This window comes from Sebastes fasciatus, chromosome 4, assembly GCF_043250625.1.
Source record: "Sebastes fasciatus isolate fSebFas1 chromosome 4, fSebFas1.pri, whole genome shotgun sequence".
Taxonomy (NCBI): domain Eukaryota; kingdom Metazoa; phylum Chordata; class Actinopteri; order Perciformes; family Sebastidae; genus Sebastes; species Sebastes fasciatus.
This window is the reverse complement of record NC_133798.1, coordinates 28194594-28213367: the sequence shown is the minus strand read 5'-3', so window position 1 is coordinate 28213367 and position 18774 is coordinate 28194594. Positions and strand designations below refer to the sequence as shown.

General features: G+C 38.0%; 2 protein-coding genes across 3 annotated transcripts; both read right to left on the bottom strand.

The window, feature by feature from the left end:
• Positions 1 to 1102: 1102 nt before the first annotated feature.
• sycp3 (synaptonemal complex protein 3) lies at positions 1103 to 10095 on the bottom strand. Of its 2 annotated transcripts, XM_074633418.1 has the most exons (9): positions 9321 to 10095; positions 7163 to 7244; positions 7020 to 7054; positions 6418 to 6535; positions 5184 to 5283; positions 3393 to 3491; positions 2226 to 2330; positions 2048 to 2110; positions 1103 to 1607 (listed from the first exon to the last, which is right to left on the bottom strand). In XM_074633418.1, the coding sequence occupies exons 1-8, from the start codon at positions 9442 to 9444 to the stop codon at positions 2060 to 2062; spliced, it is 714 nt and encodes a 237-aa protein (XP_074489519.1). In that variant the 5' UTR covers positions 9445 to 10095; the 3' UTR covers positions 1103 to 1607; positions 2048 to 2059. The 2 variants fall into 2 exon arrangements, with proteins under 2 accessions (XP_074489519.1, XP_074489518.1); XM_074633417.1 differs by lacking the exon at positions 2048 to 2110 and having other exon boundaries at positions 9321 to 10087.
• Positions 10096 to 11423: 1328 nt separating this feature from the next.
• actr6 (actin related protein 6) lies at positions 11424 to 18457 on the bottom strand. The gene is made up of 11 exons (XM_074633410.1): positions 18250 to 18457; positions 16422 to 16539; positions 16260 to 16328; positions 16008 to 16131; positions 15297 to 15432; positions 15157 to 15213; positions 14049 to 14147; positions 13535 to 13613; positions 13254 to 13425; positions 12807 to 12945; positions 11424 to 11743 (listed from the first exon to the last, which is right to left on the bottom strand). The coding sequence occupies exons 1-11, from the start codon at positions 18315 to 18317 to the stop codon at positions 11614 to 11616; spliced, it is 1191 nt and encodes a 396-aa protein (XP_074489511.1). The 5' UTR covers positions 18318 to 18457; the 3' UTR covers positions 11424 to 11613.
• Positions 18458 to 18774: the final 317 nt, after the last annotated feature.

Below are 18774 nucleotides of genomic sequence, written 5' to 3'. Positions count from 1 at the left end.
TTTCAAAAGTGCCATATAAATAAAGTTTATTATTTGTTATTATTGTATGAAACAGGAGCTGGATCCAGAGAATGACTGCAGTTTTTTCTCAGAAAGTGAGTGTTTAGGGGGAGATAGCATTCAGAAAACAGTTTATATAAAACAGAGAAGAGAGGAAACACACAAGAAGCTGGAAAATGATAGAAGATAAGAAGAAAAATACTCCATTAGAAGTAAAGTAGTAGTAAGTAAAATGCAAACAAGTCTACTCGATACAGTACTTGAGTATGTTTACTTCTTGTCTGCATTCCTAAATAAGTGCAAACACCTGTGCAGGTATGTCAAGTCTCCTAACCAGCTGAATCACAGCTCCTCAGAACTAAATATGTCAAATAAAAGAGAAATCCAAAGTATAAATAAATCAAACTGACCCACTCTGACTGTGAGCATGTCTCTCTGACGTCCGGCGGCGGCGTTGGGACTGACTAGGAGTTCAGGTGGAGCTGCTGGAGACAAACAGGTTGGTCCTGTTCCGCCTCCTGAACGTGGTTACTGCCAATTTGCTGCACCCGGAGGGCCAGAGTCTAAGTCACTCAGCTGATGACATCAGAATGTGAATGGATTATTTATGAGGGTGTGAAGTTACCTGTTACTGGTAAACATGCAGCACTCAGAGAGCTGACACACCTACTGTACAAAGCTGCACAGCACTCTGAAATAAAATCATAAAAGATGTTTTACATCTGCATCTCAGTCTGCATTAACCCTCTGAGACCCACAATAGACCTGTTTTAGTTTTTTTTTTAGGGGGTACAGGGGGTCTTTAGGGGGAGATAGCAGGTCAGCAGTAGATGTCACATAGAAGTGGTGTACATCATCTGAAAGCTGGGAACCTGAAGATTAATTTGATATGCAGCTCAGCACTGTGTGTCAAGTTCCTCTAGTCATAAATCTGAAATTAACATGAATGAAGTAATTAATTAATTAGAATAAATTGTACAAGTGTATAAGGGGTTCAGATCATTATGATAGAAGTATATGATCATACGATATGAGCCCGCTACAACCTCTGAAAGACAGAATATTCAAACTGAATGAGTTTGAAATGACAGACGGCATCAAACTGGGCTGTACCAAAAGAGTTGTTTATTTTTTACTCTCTCACAGACGGTCAAGATGACTAGTGTGTGAAATTTTGATCACCAACTTTTTGTCTCAACTTTTCCACCAATTAATTCAGACAAAGCATTTGTAAAAGAGATATCTTTGTTTCTAATTGAACAAGCTGTCTTGTTCTCTCTCGTGGACAGACGTGAAATTAAGAAAGCAGCACAATGAACTAAAACAAACATCAGCTATGAAAACAGACAATTCATATTTCTATTAAAACAAGTAGAAAAGGATCTGAAATCACAAACTGTAACAGAACAGAGTTGCTGTGGAAACAAAACTCTGTTAATACAGTTTTGCAACCATGACAACGCCACAGGATTACAACTACAGTAACCATGGCAACACCAACCAAGAATGCATCCTTATACTAGGATTAGCTCCGTCGCCGTGGTAACAGCAGGCTAGAACAGCATGGACTGCAGCGATTTACGGACTGTGGCCATCTCCTGCTGTTGCTGTGGAAACAAACAGGATGTGACATCATAAACCTCTGACATCATATGCATGTTCGCCAAAAAAAGGCCCACCTAAAAAAATCTATATCAGTTTAAGTGTACGCTATATTTACAATATTTTCATCGCTTTAACTCAATGTCAGACAGCCCGTTCTGACGGGGAACTGAAGCTGTTATCTATGCTCTCTTATAAAACGGATAGTTCCAGTCCTTGATTATGATTGGCTGAGCTGTGTTCGAAGCCCTTGCAAAATACTTTACTGTGATTGGGTGTGTCGTCTTTCTAATTACGTATTTTCACAGTCTGATACTTCAACAGTTTTACAACAAACTGAGACTTCTGGTTTTGCAAAATTATCTTTTAAATTGAGAAACATCACGTGATTCATGAACCAATTCAAACGGGATCAAAAACATATTTGTCTCTCTCCGTTGACTACCGTTCATATTTTTCAGAAATAAGGTCCCACGGAGGTCACAGGAAGGGGCGGGACTTCACCTCTCTATAACAAAGTTTCACCAGATCGTTCAATCAGTCTCACATTAGCAGTAATGTTACAGCCTCACTGAGAGTCAAACTGAACAGAAATCGGTCCTCACTCTACCATCTGCACTCACTGTGTCCATGAGGATCTTCTTCTGCAGGGTGGCCATCTCTTTCCTCAGCTCTTGTTGCGCCCCCTGCAGGAAAGCATCGTGGCTCTTCTCCATGTCCTCCATGTTCTGTTGGAAACACAGAAACACATCCAGTTGGACTTTTTCTTCGTTTAAAGGTCCCATTTCGTGCTAATTTTCAGGTTCATATTTGTCTTTTGTGTTTCTACTAGAACATGTTTACATGCTGTAATTTAAAAAAAATAAAAATATTTTCTGCATACTGTTGGCCTGAATATGCCTGTATTTACCCTCTGTCTGAAACGCTCCGTTTTAAAGCATTTCAACGGAATTGCAACAGATTTGTGTTGCTAGGCAACAGCTTGGGTCCATGTGTACTTCCTGTCAGCTGATGACATTCACATACACTGCAACCAGGAATAAATTACGTAGGACTTAAGCCTGCTTTATAATAAAAAAAACATGAAAATCTCACTTTTTATAATATGGGACCTTTAAGCATTCTGGTGACAGAGTTGTAGCCAGGGGTGAAAGTAGATTGAAGTTCTTGCTGGTACTACTAGGCTACCCCAACCTTCATCGCTTGATAATGTTCTCCTTACAGTTACAGTTGTATCGGCAGGGATACACAGCCTACAGAGTGCACAGATGCGCGTTTCAATGGTTGCCACGCATAGTGCCTGGCATTTACTCGCGGAGCGCTTGTCTGCATGAGGAGCAGTCAGACCCCGCAGATCCAAGCGAGTACGCAGGTGGAGTGTCGCTCCCCGTCTGAAAAGACCTTAATGCGTGTACAAACGGTCAACCCCGAACTGAAAACATAACCTCCTTGGCGTAGGCTGCTGTCCCTTTTCCCGGTACTGAGTACTGCCACTGAATCTTACGGAGTACCGGACAGTACCAGCCTACTTTCACGCCTGGTTGTAGCCAAATACACCTGTCTCCATTTCCTTCCTGCAGTGCATTCTGTATCTGATAACTAAACGTCTTCACTTGTTTTATTATTATTTTAAAATCATATTACACGGTCAATCCTGGCATGAATTACACTTCTGTCCCAGCTAACAAACACTACCTGAACTTAAAAACACTCATAAGAAGCTTATAAGATGTTTTGAGGGATAATTTCCTGCAGCAGAATGTAACATGTATGAAAACACTGAGGTTCACCTTAACAAACTGCTCATAGAGCTCTCGGACCGTCTTCAGCTTCTGGTTCTGAACCACTCGGGCCTGCTGCAGGATCTTCTGCTGCTGTCTGAACATATTCTGCAGAGAGAAGAAACACAGAGTCTCTCTCTCTCTCTCTTTTTATTCATGTGATAATTCTGATTCATTAATAAATACAAGCTGTCAGTGTGTATATTGAAGTTAGAAGTTATGTCATTTACATGTTGCATTTAATGCACCACGTTTCCTGGCCATGACGGACCCATACATACAAACCGCCTGTGCTACACTTAAATAGGTGTCTATATAGTTATCTAATGTACTAAACAGTGCCGAAGTAGTTATTCTCCCTTTCCACAGTGTCAGATTCTCCAAACTATTTAACTCACTTTTTAACGGTTTGAACTGTTCAAAATGTAAAAAGTGAAACGACTAAATGTTGTTGTTTTTACCCGTTCCTAAATTCTTCGTTGGCTTCTTTATATATTTATTTATTCACAATGTGATACTCACTTGTTTAAAACAAAAAAAGGATGGATAAATCATATACACACACCTATTTTATATTATGAAGGGCAAGAGACAGCGGCATTCCTCATGACTGACTTTAACAAATCAAAGCAGTGCGATACTTTTTCATTCTGTAGTGGTCTGTAGTTAGGGCTGTACTGAATGTTACATTCAAAGCTTATGTTGAGGAATGAAGCTCTGAATGTCTGTTGTCACCTTAATCAAAAGAAAAAAAAAGATTTTGTCATTGTGTTTATATAAATATTATTGAAGGTGCTGTTAGATTGCTGCTAGACCGCCCCGGTAATACAGGTATAACCTTTGTGTGCAGCAAACGGGAGTGTAAACAGTTTTTTGACCTCAGGGAAAAGGTTGTGTTTGAAAGGCTAAACACCAACAAAATAAGAAAAATGTAAAGCCATGTTAAAAGTCTCTGTAACTGAGAAATGCAACTGTTTTCATTTGAGCTGGTTTAGTCTCTCCTGCCAGTTGTGTTTAAACTATAACTGGTGTGCTGTTTTGGCCCAGGTCTCCCGCAGAAAAGAGATTCTATGTCAAGGGATTTCCTGGTTAAAAAAAACAAATATGGATTGAAGCAGAATATTTCACAAGATAAAAACGTGTCTTTCTTCAATAAATGTTGACTTTTGGACTTTACAACGCTCTGGAGTTATTGGAAATGTTTGGATCAAAGAGTCAGAAACAATCCTACGCAGCCACCACTGGAATCTAATTCTACAAATAGTATAATACTAATAATATTAGTGGAGCCTGATCTTTATCTGACACTGGGCACAAATACCGAGTTTAAACACAATGAAAAGAGATGCAAAAAAAAAAGCAAAAAAAAAACAGCTGCACAGCATTGAAATGTTGATTTAGAATTTGAATGTCAACTGTACGGTGCAGCCCTATTTAAAAGTGTGGAAAAAGAGACAATTATATAGTTTAGTATAATTTACGGGATTTGATTACAGCACAGGTTGTGCAAGTTTAAAGTCAAAGTTGCTCTGTACAGACGATAACACCAGCATCTTTAACAACTGATAAAGATAATTAATATTTTGTCTGATACGGCCCGAAGTATAAACAACTCAACGATCAACCCAGTTTAACTTTAAAGGAAAAAATCTCCGGCTGTTGGTGATGAACTTTGCATTACTGGGTCTCAGCTGTTATCTAACAATAAATTGAATCGGAGGGGATTTTTCTTTTAAATGAGGTCACAGAGCATCAAACCTGCGTCCCTATCTAACCAATCAAACAAGGAAGTGAACAGACGTTGAGCTTCTCCTCCTGCTCCTCGGCTCGCTGGGCTTCCGCCTCCCACTGCTGCATCGCTGAGGTCACCTGCTGGGAGTACTGGTGAGTCATCTTCTGCCTGCACACACACATATTTTAAACTTAGCAACTTTAAGCAGCGGTGGAAGAAATACTCAGATCTCTTACGCAAGTAAAAAGTATTTGCATCAAAATATACTTAAAGTACCAACAGTAAAAGTACTCATTATGCAGATTATAATCATTGATGCATTAATGTGTTCATCACTTTAATGTTGCAGCTGGTAAAGGTGGATCTGCTTTTAATGACTTTATATACGGCTGGTAGTTTATTTATTAGTTGATTATATTTTGTTTTAATAATCTGAATCTGAAAAGTAACTAAAGCTGTCAGATAAATGCAGTAAAAAGTACAATATCTCCCTCTGAGATGTAGTGAAGTAGAAAGTAGCAGAAAATGGAAATACTCCTCTAAATTTAAGTATTTGAGTAAATTATGTTCGTTACTTTCCACCACTGGCTGTTGGAAGGTGTACTTTTTTGTTTTACTTTTGTTGGAGCTAGGCTAGCAGTTTCCTCTGTTCCCAGTCTTTGTGCTAAGCTATCTTAAAAATTATTGATGCATTCATGTGTTCATCACGTTAATGTTGCAGCTGGTAAAGGTGGAGCTCATTTTAATTACCTTATATATTGCTGGTAGCTTGTGAATAAACATATAAATTATTTTAATCTATAACATTACATAATAAATATTTTTTGATTAGATTTTGTTTTATTAATAATCTGAATCTGCAAAGTAACTAAAGTGATCAAATAAGTGTAGTGGAGTTAAAAGTACAATATGTCCCTCTGAGATGTAGTGGAGTAGAAGTGGAAAGTAGCAGAAAATAGAAAAACTCAAGTACAGTACAAGTACCTCAGAACTGAAGAACAGTATTTGAGTAAATGTACTTTAGAAATCTTGAATGCTGATTTGTGATGACCATTTGTAAGATTTCTGAGATGTTTATCTTAAAGATCGTCTCAAAAGATTAATGAATGGTAATGTAAATAATGATTAATGCTCATTTAAATTCATAATACTGTAACTAATATAATTTCATACTTTCAAATTAATTTTCCACTTCATATATCCTGGCATAGTAATTCTCAGTTGTGTAATGTTGCCTTCTCATCTTTGAATCTGCTGCAGTGACTTCATTTCCTCTAGATAATATCAATAGTTTATTTCAACCTCTGGGCATGATAGCTGTTCCACAGCTGCTCCAGTTTGTGTTGGCTTCCCTTCATGTAGCTCTTGGTCAGACACTCAAGACGCTTCTTCTTGGCCTGCATCACCTTGCTGATATCAGCTGGAAGCAAATAATCACAGCACAGCATACGTTTCTGTCACACTAAGCTGGCTATAGTCACTATTATATTAATACTGGTGCCAATTCAATATGAGTTTTGATAGCAAAGCAAATACTTTTTCAATACATTACTTTACATACAAATGTAATGTATTCTACACAGTGTTTTATAAATTAATAATATGTTAATTCCAACCTGCTCAAGCAAAGTGACATAGTGTTTTGAGTAGTAGCAGCAAAGTAGAGTAGCGCTATATGATGCAACATGATACCATCAACTATAACAGTGTACACCAGAACAGTAAATAACATAGTGTGGGATATAAAGTATATATATATACATAGTATAACATCACCAATACTGTGGTTTAAGTCAGTAAATACCTGATCAAAGAGTAAGTAAACAAGACTAATCTTTTGAACCACTTTAATGCTACAACCAGAGGAAAAACAAACAGGCCCAGACCTGCACAAAGCTGCTTACCTCCGAATTTCTCCAACATAGTCTGTACCTCATTCCTGAAAGTGTGGAAAGAGAAATGTTACTTTCATATATAGGTTAATGTTAGCTAATACACATTATATCAGTAGCTAATAAAGGAGGCTATAATAAAATGGTATTAATACCCCATGGCACGTGTGACCCCCTCCTCTTCAAAGTCAGCTGCAGGTCTCTTCTTAGCCATCTTGTCCACTATTGGAGTTTCATCTTGTGAAATAAAAAAATCTGTTATTATTGTCCTTTTATTAGCTAGACAGGTGTCAAAAGCTAATATTAGTGATGGAAGAATTATTCAGATCTTTTACAAGTAAAACTGGAAATAATACAGTGTGGAAATACTTTGTTACAAGTAAAAGTGCATGCATTCAAAATATTACTTAAGTACAAATGTATTAGCATTAAAATATACATTAAAGTACTAAAAGTACTCATTACGCAGAATGGCCCATTTCAGAATAATATATTATAATGGATTATAATGCATCAACGTGGTAATACAATAACTGTGCAACTGTACTCTGGATTAATACTGCATTTATTTATACTGTACATTTAGATCAATATTCTTATTACCATTTGTCCATATTTATTGTTGTTATATTGTAGTGTAATGCACATATTTTACATACTTTTTTTCTGTTCTCTTATAATTTCTCTATGTTTATATATATTTCTATTCTACAATGGGAGCAACTGTAATGCAATCATATCAGCTATGGTTAACCCAATTCCCCCCCCAAGGATCAATAAAGTATATCACAGCACTGAAGCAAATAACAAAAGGGTGGAAAAAAACTAAACCCCCAGATTTTATAAAATGGAAAAGTGTAATTCAAGAAGTAAAAGTTATGGAAAAGGGAACTCAGAAAATAGGGAATATGGAGGATGTTTTTGAGAAGAGATGGAGTCTAACAGAAGAAAAAATATAGCTACATGGGTTAACACGCATGCACATATACATATGCTTGGAGGTGACCTGACGTGAAGGAGGATGCATGTGTGTGCCCATGTAAATGATATTACTATATATTTGCGCTCCCCCTTTTTATTTTTGTATTAACTTATTTGTTGATATAATTTATTATTACTCTCGTATTTTTGTATTATTGTTTTTTTGTTATGTTTTTTTTAACTCTATTCTTTCTTTTTATCATTATTATTATTATTTCTTTTCTTAATTTTATTTCAATTTTGAATGTTGAAGTTGTTTTCTCTCTAGTGTACTTAATGAGTTTGTCTAAGCTCATCTATTTAAAAATTGGTTTATAAACTATTGTAATTACGAACTGTAAAATTGCATCTATAAAAACAACCTTGAAAAAGGGAAAAAAATAAAGTATTAAAAAAAAAAAAAATTGTAAAGTTAGGTTACTTGTACTTAGCGAACTCCAAGATAAGGGCCTTGTTTCAGGACAGCATGGTTTCTACTCCGGCAGCAACATTTTATTGGAGTAATTTTGTTAGTGATATTGACTGGAAGAAAAGCTCCTTCTAACAAATCAGGTTAAAGAGGTGTCATTTAAGTTGATCCACAGATTCTATCCAGTGAAACATTTCTTACAGAAGTTTAGGAGTGACATAGATGTAAATTGTTCCTTCTGCGAATCACATCCTGAAACTTGCTCTCATTTATTCTGGTCCTGTAAATTTACATGTGAATTGTGGAAAGATGTCAATAATTTTATACTTGTTAACATTTTCTCAGATTTTGCACTGTACTATAGAAATATTATATTTGGCTGCTATGATTACAGTGACAAAGACAGTAATGCATTTTTTCTTATTAATTTGATTTTAATTCTCGCGAAGTTCCACATTCACAAATGTAAATTTACAAAAAAAATTAAATGAATTTATGAAAGAAATGGAATTATATCTGTCAACAATTTCTTCCTCACAAAACAAAAAAGCAATAAAAACAATGAATGTATGCAATATCTTTAAAGTTTTTAAGTGAAATTATTGTCATACTCTCACGTGGTCTTTTTTTATTATTATCTACTTCATTTATTTTTATTGTGTGTTTTTTTAAATTTTATGTTGGTTTTGTTTAATTTCTGTTGGCCTTTTACTTTGACACAGCTCTTTGTTTATGTTTTCACTATGCTTCTTCTGTATGTAAATGTTTTTAATGTTTTCTGCTGTTACTATGTATACTGTAAATTTGAAATAAAATAAAAAAAAGCCCCTTACAGGAGACTTCAACCAAAAAAACAAAAACAAACTAGAGTTAGTTACATCACAGCACTGAACATTACCCATGGTAGCTGACGTTACACTTACGCTCTCTGACGTCATCCTCTGAGCCGCTCAGCTCTTTCTTTTCATCTTCTTCTGTAAAGTCAAACACTTTATCTAACTTTGCTTCTGGGTGTTTTTTCTTCGCCTGTCTTCTCGCTGTTGCCATTCTCCCAACCTGCTTTAGTTGATGTTAGTCCTCAGTTAGCTCGATCTCTCTCTCTGTTAACCTGGACTCTGCTAATGCTACTAGCTAGGAAGCTAATGTTAGCTTAGCGGTTGCTGCTAACAGATGTAGCTACAGACGGACACAACCTGACTTTAGTTAGTTCTTTACATCAAACGGATCTTCTATTCTGGCTTGTAGCTTGAGAATTATGTTCTGAGTAAAGTAAGACACCAACTGGTCGTTACAACACAAACTAAACCGAGCTAGCGTCTTTGAATTTCGACTTCTTTCCCGCCACAACCCTTCTGAGGAGCTCGAGGCCCTGGTTCAAGGTCGTGTCTAGAAGGGAGCCCGCAAACCGCGAAATCTCATCTGAGATCTGCAGAAATTTACAAAAACTCTCGCGAGACTCGCTGCAGGACTACCTAACCTTAACTATTCGAAGTTAATGCATAAATATAACAATCTCGCGAGAGTTTCCCCCCCCAGTTTGCTGGCTACCTTCTAACCACTACCCTGGTTCAAAATGACAGGTGTGGTATTGGTACTTTTACTATCAATACTTGTAATGAAGTATTTTTACAGTGGTATTAGTACTTTTACTTCAGTATCAATGCAGGAATTTTAATTTACTTCATTACAAGTACTGATACTGAAGTAAAAGTACTGATACCACTGTAAAAATATTTGATTACAAGTAAAAGTCCTGTTTTGATACTGAAGTAAAAGTACTAATACTACACTGTTAAAATACTCTTTTCAAGTATTGATAGTAAAAGTATTAATACGACTGTAAAAATACTTCATTACAAGTATTGTTAGTAAAAGTACTAATACCACTGTAAAAATATTTTATTACAAGAAAAGTCTTGTTTTGATACTGAAGTTAAAATACTAATACTACACTGTAAAAATGCTCTTTTCAAGTATTGATAGTAAAAGTACTAATACTACACTAAAAATACTCTTTACAGTGTGGTATTAGTACTTTTACTTCAGTTTCAATGCAGGACTTTTACTGTACTTCATTACAAGTGCTGATACTTAAGTAAAAGTACTAATACCACTGTAAAAATACTTCATTACAAGTATTCATAGTAAAAGTACTAATATTACACTGTAAAAATACTCTGTTATAGTAAAAGTCCTGCATTGAAAAATGTTACTTCAGTAAAAGTATGTAAGTATATTCAGGAAAATAGTTGAAGTAATAAAAGTATAAAATATCTTCATGTTTTGTAGTCTTTCCCTTGAATCATTTCATGCTGTCAATAGATTGTGAAAGAGGTAATGAGAATATCTGGAATAGAAGTTGCTCTTTTGTCACGTAAAATCCAGAATTAACTGAAGCTTAAATATCTCTTTAAAATACTTCTGACAGCGAGCAGGAAATCCGTCACACAGATATATGTGCAGACAAGCGCTCCAACAAGGGACGAGTGTACTGCAACTGTCAATGAAATATAGTATGGTAAGTATAGATAACCTGATGTTAACTTTAATGATATGATCAATATGTAAAATACTGGAGAAACTGGACTACATATACACTACCATTCACAAGTTTGTAATCAGCACCGGACTGGACTGAAATCAACCTTTTCAACAGTATATGTGCCAATAAGATGTAACCCCTTACATGTGTCACTGAAAAACCCTATTAGTATTATGTTGCCAATGTCAACCCTTCCTTCTTCTTGCATGAAAATATCAATACAAATAAAAGACGTTGTTGCTTTAGACCAAACTACTTACTGTTTCTTGTAGATTTCCAGAAGTGAAAATAGTCTTTGCCTTTAAAAGGCATATAGAAATGGCCAAAACTACACACGAACTAGGAGAAAGACAGGGGACAACTCTACTGAAACTGATAAGAGAATCATTTTAAGAATAACAAAAGCTTGAGGCCACAATGTCTGCCGGCTCTCTCACACACACACACGTATAAAAAGAAATAAAACACACTGAAATAAAATATATCTGCTGTAGAAAAAAACATTTCATTTTACATTTTACATTTTGCACTTTAAATGCAGATCCTGTTTATGTTGTAAGCGAATCAGATTTAAACATCTGGCAGGTTTTCGTCACTGATGTACTAAGATGCAGATGTTTTTTTCCACGTCCACGATGATGCAGAAGAATCTGCAGCCAAGAGTTTCACTTCAGTCAAATATCAAACTTTTCTTCACAGATAAAATGTCCGTTCTCTTCGTAGTCCTCTCGTGTCACCACGATCTCGTCGTAGTCTGGACTGTGGGCCAGCAGCTTCCCTCCTTCCCACGAATAACAGATTGGACTGCGGGACAAGACGGGAAATACCATTAATGACAATATTATGTGTACATATATTATTTCATTTTTATGTTTATCTTATTTTATCATATATAATGTGTTTCTTTTGCACTTTGTCTTGATGCTTTTAATGTTTAATGTTTAATGTAAAGCACTTTGAATTGCCTTGTTGCTGAAATGTGCAATATAAATAAACTTGCTTATATTCCCCACACTAACGGTTCAGTCTTTCATTTATTTGTGATGCAGAGTGACGCTTGATGGGCTGCCACGTGACACAAGGCACCTGATTGGACGAACGCTTTCCCTCGTGGGCTGCTGCTCCGTAGTAGCTAGACGGGAGACTGTTTTTGCAAGTTTTTGCATTTCTCAGATCAGATTTCGCAATTTGCGGGCTCCCTTCTAGACACGACCCACACATTCTTCTTTCTTGCAAAACCTGACGCCTACATTACCCACAACGCACCTCTCCCTCTTACAGCTGTGTGGTAGATTGTGGTGTGTTATGCTAGTTAGCAGCTAAAGTATCCTGCAGCAGAGATGAGCAGCTACAGAGGTCTCACTTCTTTCTAACTCCACACCTCCAGATTTGTTTACTTTTCTAACTTGTAGTCTTGAACCGACGCTGACTCAAGTGACATCACATGAGGACGTTTACCAGATGTCACACAGCAGCTCCCTCTGGAGACACTAAAGCTGCCTACACATGATAAGAGATTTGCTCTTCACTCACCGCGAGGCAGGGCGTAGAGCCTTGCAGAGGCAGAAGGTAAAATATCTCCTCAATAATTTGAACTTTGAGCGCAGCGCTCGGTGGCGATTTCAAGCAGTGCGCCACGCCAAGTGTAGCACTTCTACCTAGTTGGGCGGCACCGCTCTCCCCATCTGAAAACAATGGCACTGCCACCACAGAGCGTTTTTAATGCTGATCATGTGTAGACGACTTAAAGGCTTTATACTACTTTTGTACGAAGTGCAGTTACATTTCTGCGGATATGCTACGTGTGAAGGCTACGTGTCTACGCCGTAACGCCTCAACGTACATCTACAAATGAAGCTGAACTTACTTTGCAGGTTGTAGGACGGACACGGGGAGGTGGGCAGGGGTGAGTGATCGCAGCTCTGCCTCCAGTCGCTCTCTGAAGCCTGGAAACAAAATGTTTCCTCCAGTCAGGACGATGTTCTGGTAGAAGTGGGCCTGCATCTCTGATGGCAGAAAAAACATTGTTAGAGGATTCCCACACTCACACATACTATGGAGGACGGAACCGACCAAAATAAAAAATAAATAAATGACTCGATAAAAAAGTTTCATATGATACCAGTATCTTCACTCTAACTTTAAAACTGAGCCCGCTACAACCTAAAAATCACAATTTGCGTTAATGCGTTAAAGAAATTAGTGCAGTTAAAATGAATTTGCATTAAAGTGTTATTATTGTGTTAACTTTGACAGCCCTACTTTAAAGACCCAGCTGTTAAATTTGATCTGTAAAGCAGAGACGTGGTCTGACCTTCTGGCAGGGACTGGATGGAGTCCACGATGGCCTCTGGGATGCCCATCTCCTGGATGCCGATGTCTGACGGGTGGAAGAGCATCTCAGGAACAGCAAAGCGCTCGTTGGCCAACCTCAAGATCTGCTCTCCTGTCTTGTACTTCCCGCTGAAGACCATCTCCTCTCGTGGCTGGTGGACAGACAAGAAGGGACAATGAGGACAGCAGCCATGTTCACTAAAGGAGGCATCAGGCCGGGACGTCAACTCACAATGACAAACATTTAAACTGTTTTCTCACCTTGCAGAAGCCTTTTTTGATGGAGCTGAAATCTGGTAGAACATAATCCCTCACCACATTGTTTTCCTCCCCTTTCATCCTGAATACAGACACACACACAAGAACGGTCAATAAATATTTTATCAGGGACTTCCTGATAAATCGCTGAGCTACAAGGTGCAGATCATAGACTGAATATAAAGATGGACAACATGACAGCTCCCCAAAGGTGAAGCCAAAACATCTGGACTGCCCCTGGTGGCTGGCTGCAGTATAGGTTAGTGCTGCACAATATATTGTTTTTTTAAACTTTTGATTTTGGCAGGTCCTGTCCTCATAGTAACCAGCATATTGTGCAACAGAGGCTGATTCAGTGACTGACAGCTGATCAACAGCTGTTCCAGTAGTTGTCAAACAACAACACCGCTCTGCATAGGGACTTCAACAAGTCATTGTTCAGTCTTTAAATTAAAACGTGTCATCAGCCTGAAATTTGTTCAGTTAAAACTGCTGTGTGTGTTTTCTGTGGGCTTACTGTAACATCTCCATGTCTTTGTAAAACTGCTGCGAGACGTAGCAGACGTCTTCTTTCACCTGGTTGATCACATGAGTTTCATCCATGACGTGTAACTGGCTGGAAGGGAGAGAGAGAGTCTTTATGATCTTTATAAAAAGTTAAAATGATTTTAACGCCAACAAATTTCTTTAACGCATTAACACAACTTGCGATTTTTAAGTTATTAAACAGCAGGGGTGAAAGAAAATATTGATAAACATGAATATAGCGGCATTATGTTTTGCAATACTGTATTGATTCTCTAAAACGCTGTATTGATTTTTAGTTAACCTCTTAACCTCTGACGCCTATTCTGTATTTTGCATGTTGTAACGGGTTCAGTTTTGAAGCTAGAGTGAAGATACTGGTATCATATGAAACTAAAAAACCTAATGAATCCATTGGCACCAACCATGTCATGTTAGCTTGTCATGAATGAGGGTAAATAACGCTCCAAACTTGCGGTAAATTTGGGCGAGGAAAAACTGTCATGGCCATTTTCAAAGGGGTCCCTTGAACTCTGACCTCAAGATATGTGAATGAAAATGGGTTCTATGTGTACCCACGAGTCTCCTCTTTACAGACATGCCCACTTTATGATAATCACATGCAGTTTGGGGCAAATCATAGTCAAGTCAGCACACTGACAGCTGTTGTTGCCTGTTGGGCTGCAGTTTGCCATGTTATGACTTGAGCATATTTTTTATGCTAAATGCAGTACCTGTGAGGGTTTCTGGACAATATCTGTCATTGTTTTGTGTTATTAATTGATTTACAATAATAAATATATACATCAATTTGCATTAAGCAGCATATTTACCCACTCCCATGTTGATAAGAGTATTATATACTTGACAAATCTCCCTTCAAGGTACATTTTGAACAGATAAAAAAATGTGTGATTAATCTCAATTAACTATGGACAATCATGCGATTAATCGGTAAATATTTTAATCGATTGACAGCTCTAATTAAAATATCATATTTTCAATCATATTCGAATGGAAATAATGTGATTTCTACCACTGGAAGGAACCACTGTTCTACCAACAAGAAAACAGAGAGGTGTTGAATGAGGGGACTTTACCGATATGAAATTATCTCCTTCAGGTGATTGGTCAGCAGCTTCCCTCCTACATTTACCCTGGAAGGCAAAATAAACCAACAGGTCATTTAGTTGTTTTTGCTGTTATCGCAGGTTAAAGATGATTGCTGCAGTCCTCTGACCTGCGGACGCCTTCCTTCATCTTCTTGCTGCGACAGTAGGGGGCGATGTGTGTGAAGGAGAAGCCGCTGTCGACCACCAAACAGCAGAGCTCCGTGGGTTTAGTGTGGAAGTAGTGATGAGCGCTAAGAGAGCCCGCTGGACGACACAGAACAACACACATTCAGCAGACATTAAACACACGTCCAACTGGCATACCTCACACCACAGGAATATCTGGAGTTCAGAACCATCACAAAATCAGGGCTTTGCTGAAGATTGTTGGGAGGGAGGAATCTGGCCAATATCAGCTTGATTCTTGTGCAGTGTGTACCCCGCATTAGCTGTTAACTAGCATAACACACCACAATCTACCACACAACTGTCAGATGAAAAGTTGTATCGTGGGTAATGTATAGGGTTGGGACGATTCACCTATCTCCTGATTCAATAATATCACGATACTTGGGTGCTGATTCGAAATGTATTGGGATTTTTAAGTATTGCGATTCGCTATTAAGATTTATTGAGATTTTTGTTATTTTTTGATCTGAGATGATTTTTGGATTCTTAATTTCGTTAATTTTTTCTATAATAATTCTGGATGACTTGTTGAGAGTCTGAACTGTTATATCAGATGCTTACGGATGACGAGAATGAATATTTTGTGGTGTAGAACCGGAGCAGGAAGTGTTGTCTCACTCCACATTAGTCAAGCGTCCAGTTCGACTCACCATTTATTCTGAGAGCCGACTGGAACTGGTACTCCTCAAACAGGATCTCATTCATCGACTCCTGAATGGAAGAGAAGTTGAAGTACGGCTCTGTGATGATGACACTGGTGTCTGCGAAATCCACCTGGACCCACAACACAGCAGAGCAGGAGGCCATGAAATCCGATTAGATCAGTAGACAATGTGATTAAAAATATTCTCCACATTTCCAGAATAACAAACACAAAAAGGCTCAAAAGCCAAACTACAAACCTTAAACATCTCCTTTCCAAACAGATGATCCCACACTTTCCTCTGGACGTCCCAGTTGACCAGATAACCCTGAAGAGAAAGAACAGGAGAGAGAAACTATTAAAAAACAGTCCAGATGTGACCTTAAAGCTGCAGCCTCCACATGTGGGTACACTCTCTCACCTTCTGATAGGGGAGGATGTAAAAGAGACCCGAAGGATCTTTGATCTCATCGAGCTGATTGGCTGTGAAGGTTTTTAATCTGGACGTCTTGGAGCGAAACTGGCAGTTTGGGATGACGCTGAGGGGGACAGAGGGACAGAAGGTCACACCGAGGAAACATTTGAAGAAAGGCAATAAATACACATAGAGCTGTTTTTCATTTCCCGATTTTTAACCTCCTCGTCTCCTCACTCCTCCGGCTTGTGACCTGGAAATAGTTCTCCATCTTGAAAGACATCCAAATTCCTAAAATGCATCTTGAGGAGCGAGGAGGCTTGCTGGAGGAGCTATAAGCGAGGAAACACCGGTGTATCCTTAGCGGAAGTGTTTTCAGCACCTGCGACGTAAAAGACGCATGACACACAGCTGGAATAATCTCAAACCACAGCAGAACTCTACAAATATAACTGTTCCTTTTGTTTTCATCAGTTGAAGTTATTTAAGATGATCAAACTTTCTGCCCTTCACCGTTTGTGTGACATTTCACTTTCACATTACTGATGTTTTTATATTGATTGTAGCTACACAAAATATTTTCTAGGGGATGTGGAGAGGTTCACAGTATTAAGAAAAAATAGAATATGCATTGTACAGAGATAATAGTCCAAACATATTATTTAAATATAGTGCTGGACAAAAACCTAAAATACCCAGCTGTAAATCAGCTTCTTGGTGTATTCATCCAGTGCCGAATTTCAGGTTGAGCCCTGAAGCTTCATATTTGGTCTCAAGTGATGTTCTGCATCGTGAATTTATTTATCAAAAACCATCGAAAACATAAAAGCGACCGTTTTTCGAATGGAGTTTGTTTTTTTCTCCGTACAAGAGAACTGTGCTTTCTCAGAGGACAATGAGCAAGGCAAGGCAAGGCAGCTTTATTTAGAGCACATTTCAGCAACAGGGCAATTCAAAGTGCTTTACATAAACATTCAAGAACATTGCGACAAAGTGCAAAAGAACATTAAGACATAATTAAAACAGTTATAAAAACATTAAAGGTTAGAAAATAAAAACAAGCTAAAAATAAAAGCTAGGATAGAAGCTAAAATAGAATATAACACAAGCTCTAGTGCAGTATAAGATCATTATCTGGTTTAATAAAAGGCAGCAGCAAACAGGAAAGTGTTAAGCTTTGATTTAAAAGAACTCAGAGTTGGAGCCGGTCCTGCAGGTTTCTGGGAGCTTGTTACAGATATTTGGTGCATAAAAACTGAACACTGCTTCTGCATGTTTAGTTGTGTCTCTGGGGACACTAAGCAGACCTGATCCAGATGAACCTGAGAGGTCTGGATGGTTCATAACATAGCAGAAGATCAGAAATGTATTTTGGCCCTAAACCATTTAGTGCTTTGTTAACCAGCAGGAGTATGTCTAAATCAATTCTCTGAGAGACAGGGAGCCAGTGTAGAGACCTCAGAACTGGACTGATGTGATCCACTTTCTTGGTCTTAGTGAGGACTCTAGCAGCAGCAGGTTCTGAATCAGCTGCAGCTGTCTGATCCAGTTCGTAGGAAGACCAGTAAAGGCTCCGTTACAGTCGTAAAGTCTGCTGAAGATAAATGCATGGACCAGTGTTCCTGCAGAGACATCAGTCCTCTGATTCTTGCTATATTCTTCAGGTGATAGAAGGCTGTCTTTGTAATTGTTAAGTAACATTGATGTTGTTGTATATAGGCATATTGTAACGCCATATTACAGTTGATTATAGGTGGACTTGTTTAACATGACTGTTTGTTGTCATAGCATCACGTTAGCCACCTTGCTATCACATAACTGGACGTAACGTTACCTGACTTTCTCCAGACTGTATCCTATTTTCGCCGTATAGGCTCCGTTATCCAGAACTAATGTGGCCATTGTATGTCCTGTACCGACCACATTAAATGAAACGAGTCATATTTATTTCATAATTATTAAACAAAACACATTTTCTACACGTTTAACTCAACGCTCCGCCGTTAAACACGTCATCCACTCGTCCAGCCAATCAGCTTCTTCTCGTCTTGTCTGTTTCCGGTTAGGCTTGACGCTCTGAGACCAGCCAATCAGAGCACCTCCTGCTCTTTCCTTTATGTTCATTGGTGGTTGGTTCAGCCAATCAGATACGAGGATTAGGGTCCTGTTACAGAAAGGTCCGAGTGGAAGGTAGGTAGGTAGGTAGTAACTTTATTGATCCCGAGGGAAATTCAAGTTTCCAGCATCACAGTTCCATAGTGCAAAACATGTTAGTAAAAAGTTAGTAGTGCAAAGTACAAAAAAATATACCAGATATAAAAATACAAGGAGATGAAGAAAACTGTTAAAACAGAATATA

Excerpts from the sequence above, each read along its gene's own strand:
- actr6 (XM_074633410.1), bottom strand. The coding sequence starts at position 18,317 with ATGGCCACATTAGTTCTGGATAACGGAGCCTATACGGCGAAAATAGGA. Across the intron at positions 13,426-13,534 it reads TCAAAAAAGGCTTCTGCAAG|CCACGAGAGGAGATGGTCTT; the intron begins GTGAGAAAACAG and ends TCTGTCCACCAG. Across the intron at positions 11,744-12,806 it reads TCCGTCCTACAACCTGCAAA|TCCAATCTGTTATTCGTGGG; the intron begins GTAAGTTCAGCT and ends CTTGTCCCGCAG.
- sycp3 (XM_074633417.1), bottom strand. The coding sequence starts at position 9,444 with ATGGCAACAGCGAGAAGACAGGCGAAGAAAAAACACCCAGAAGCAAAG. Across the intron at positions 6,536-7,019 it reads TATGTTGGAGAAATTCGGAG|CTGATATCAGCAAGGTGATG; the intron begins GTAAGCAGCTTT and ends ATTTGCTTCCAG. Across the intron at positions 3,492-5,183 it reads AGCAGGAGGAGAAGCTCAAC|AATATGTTCAGACAGCAGCA; the intron begins GTCTGTTCACTT and ends TTCTCTCTGCAG.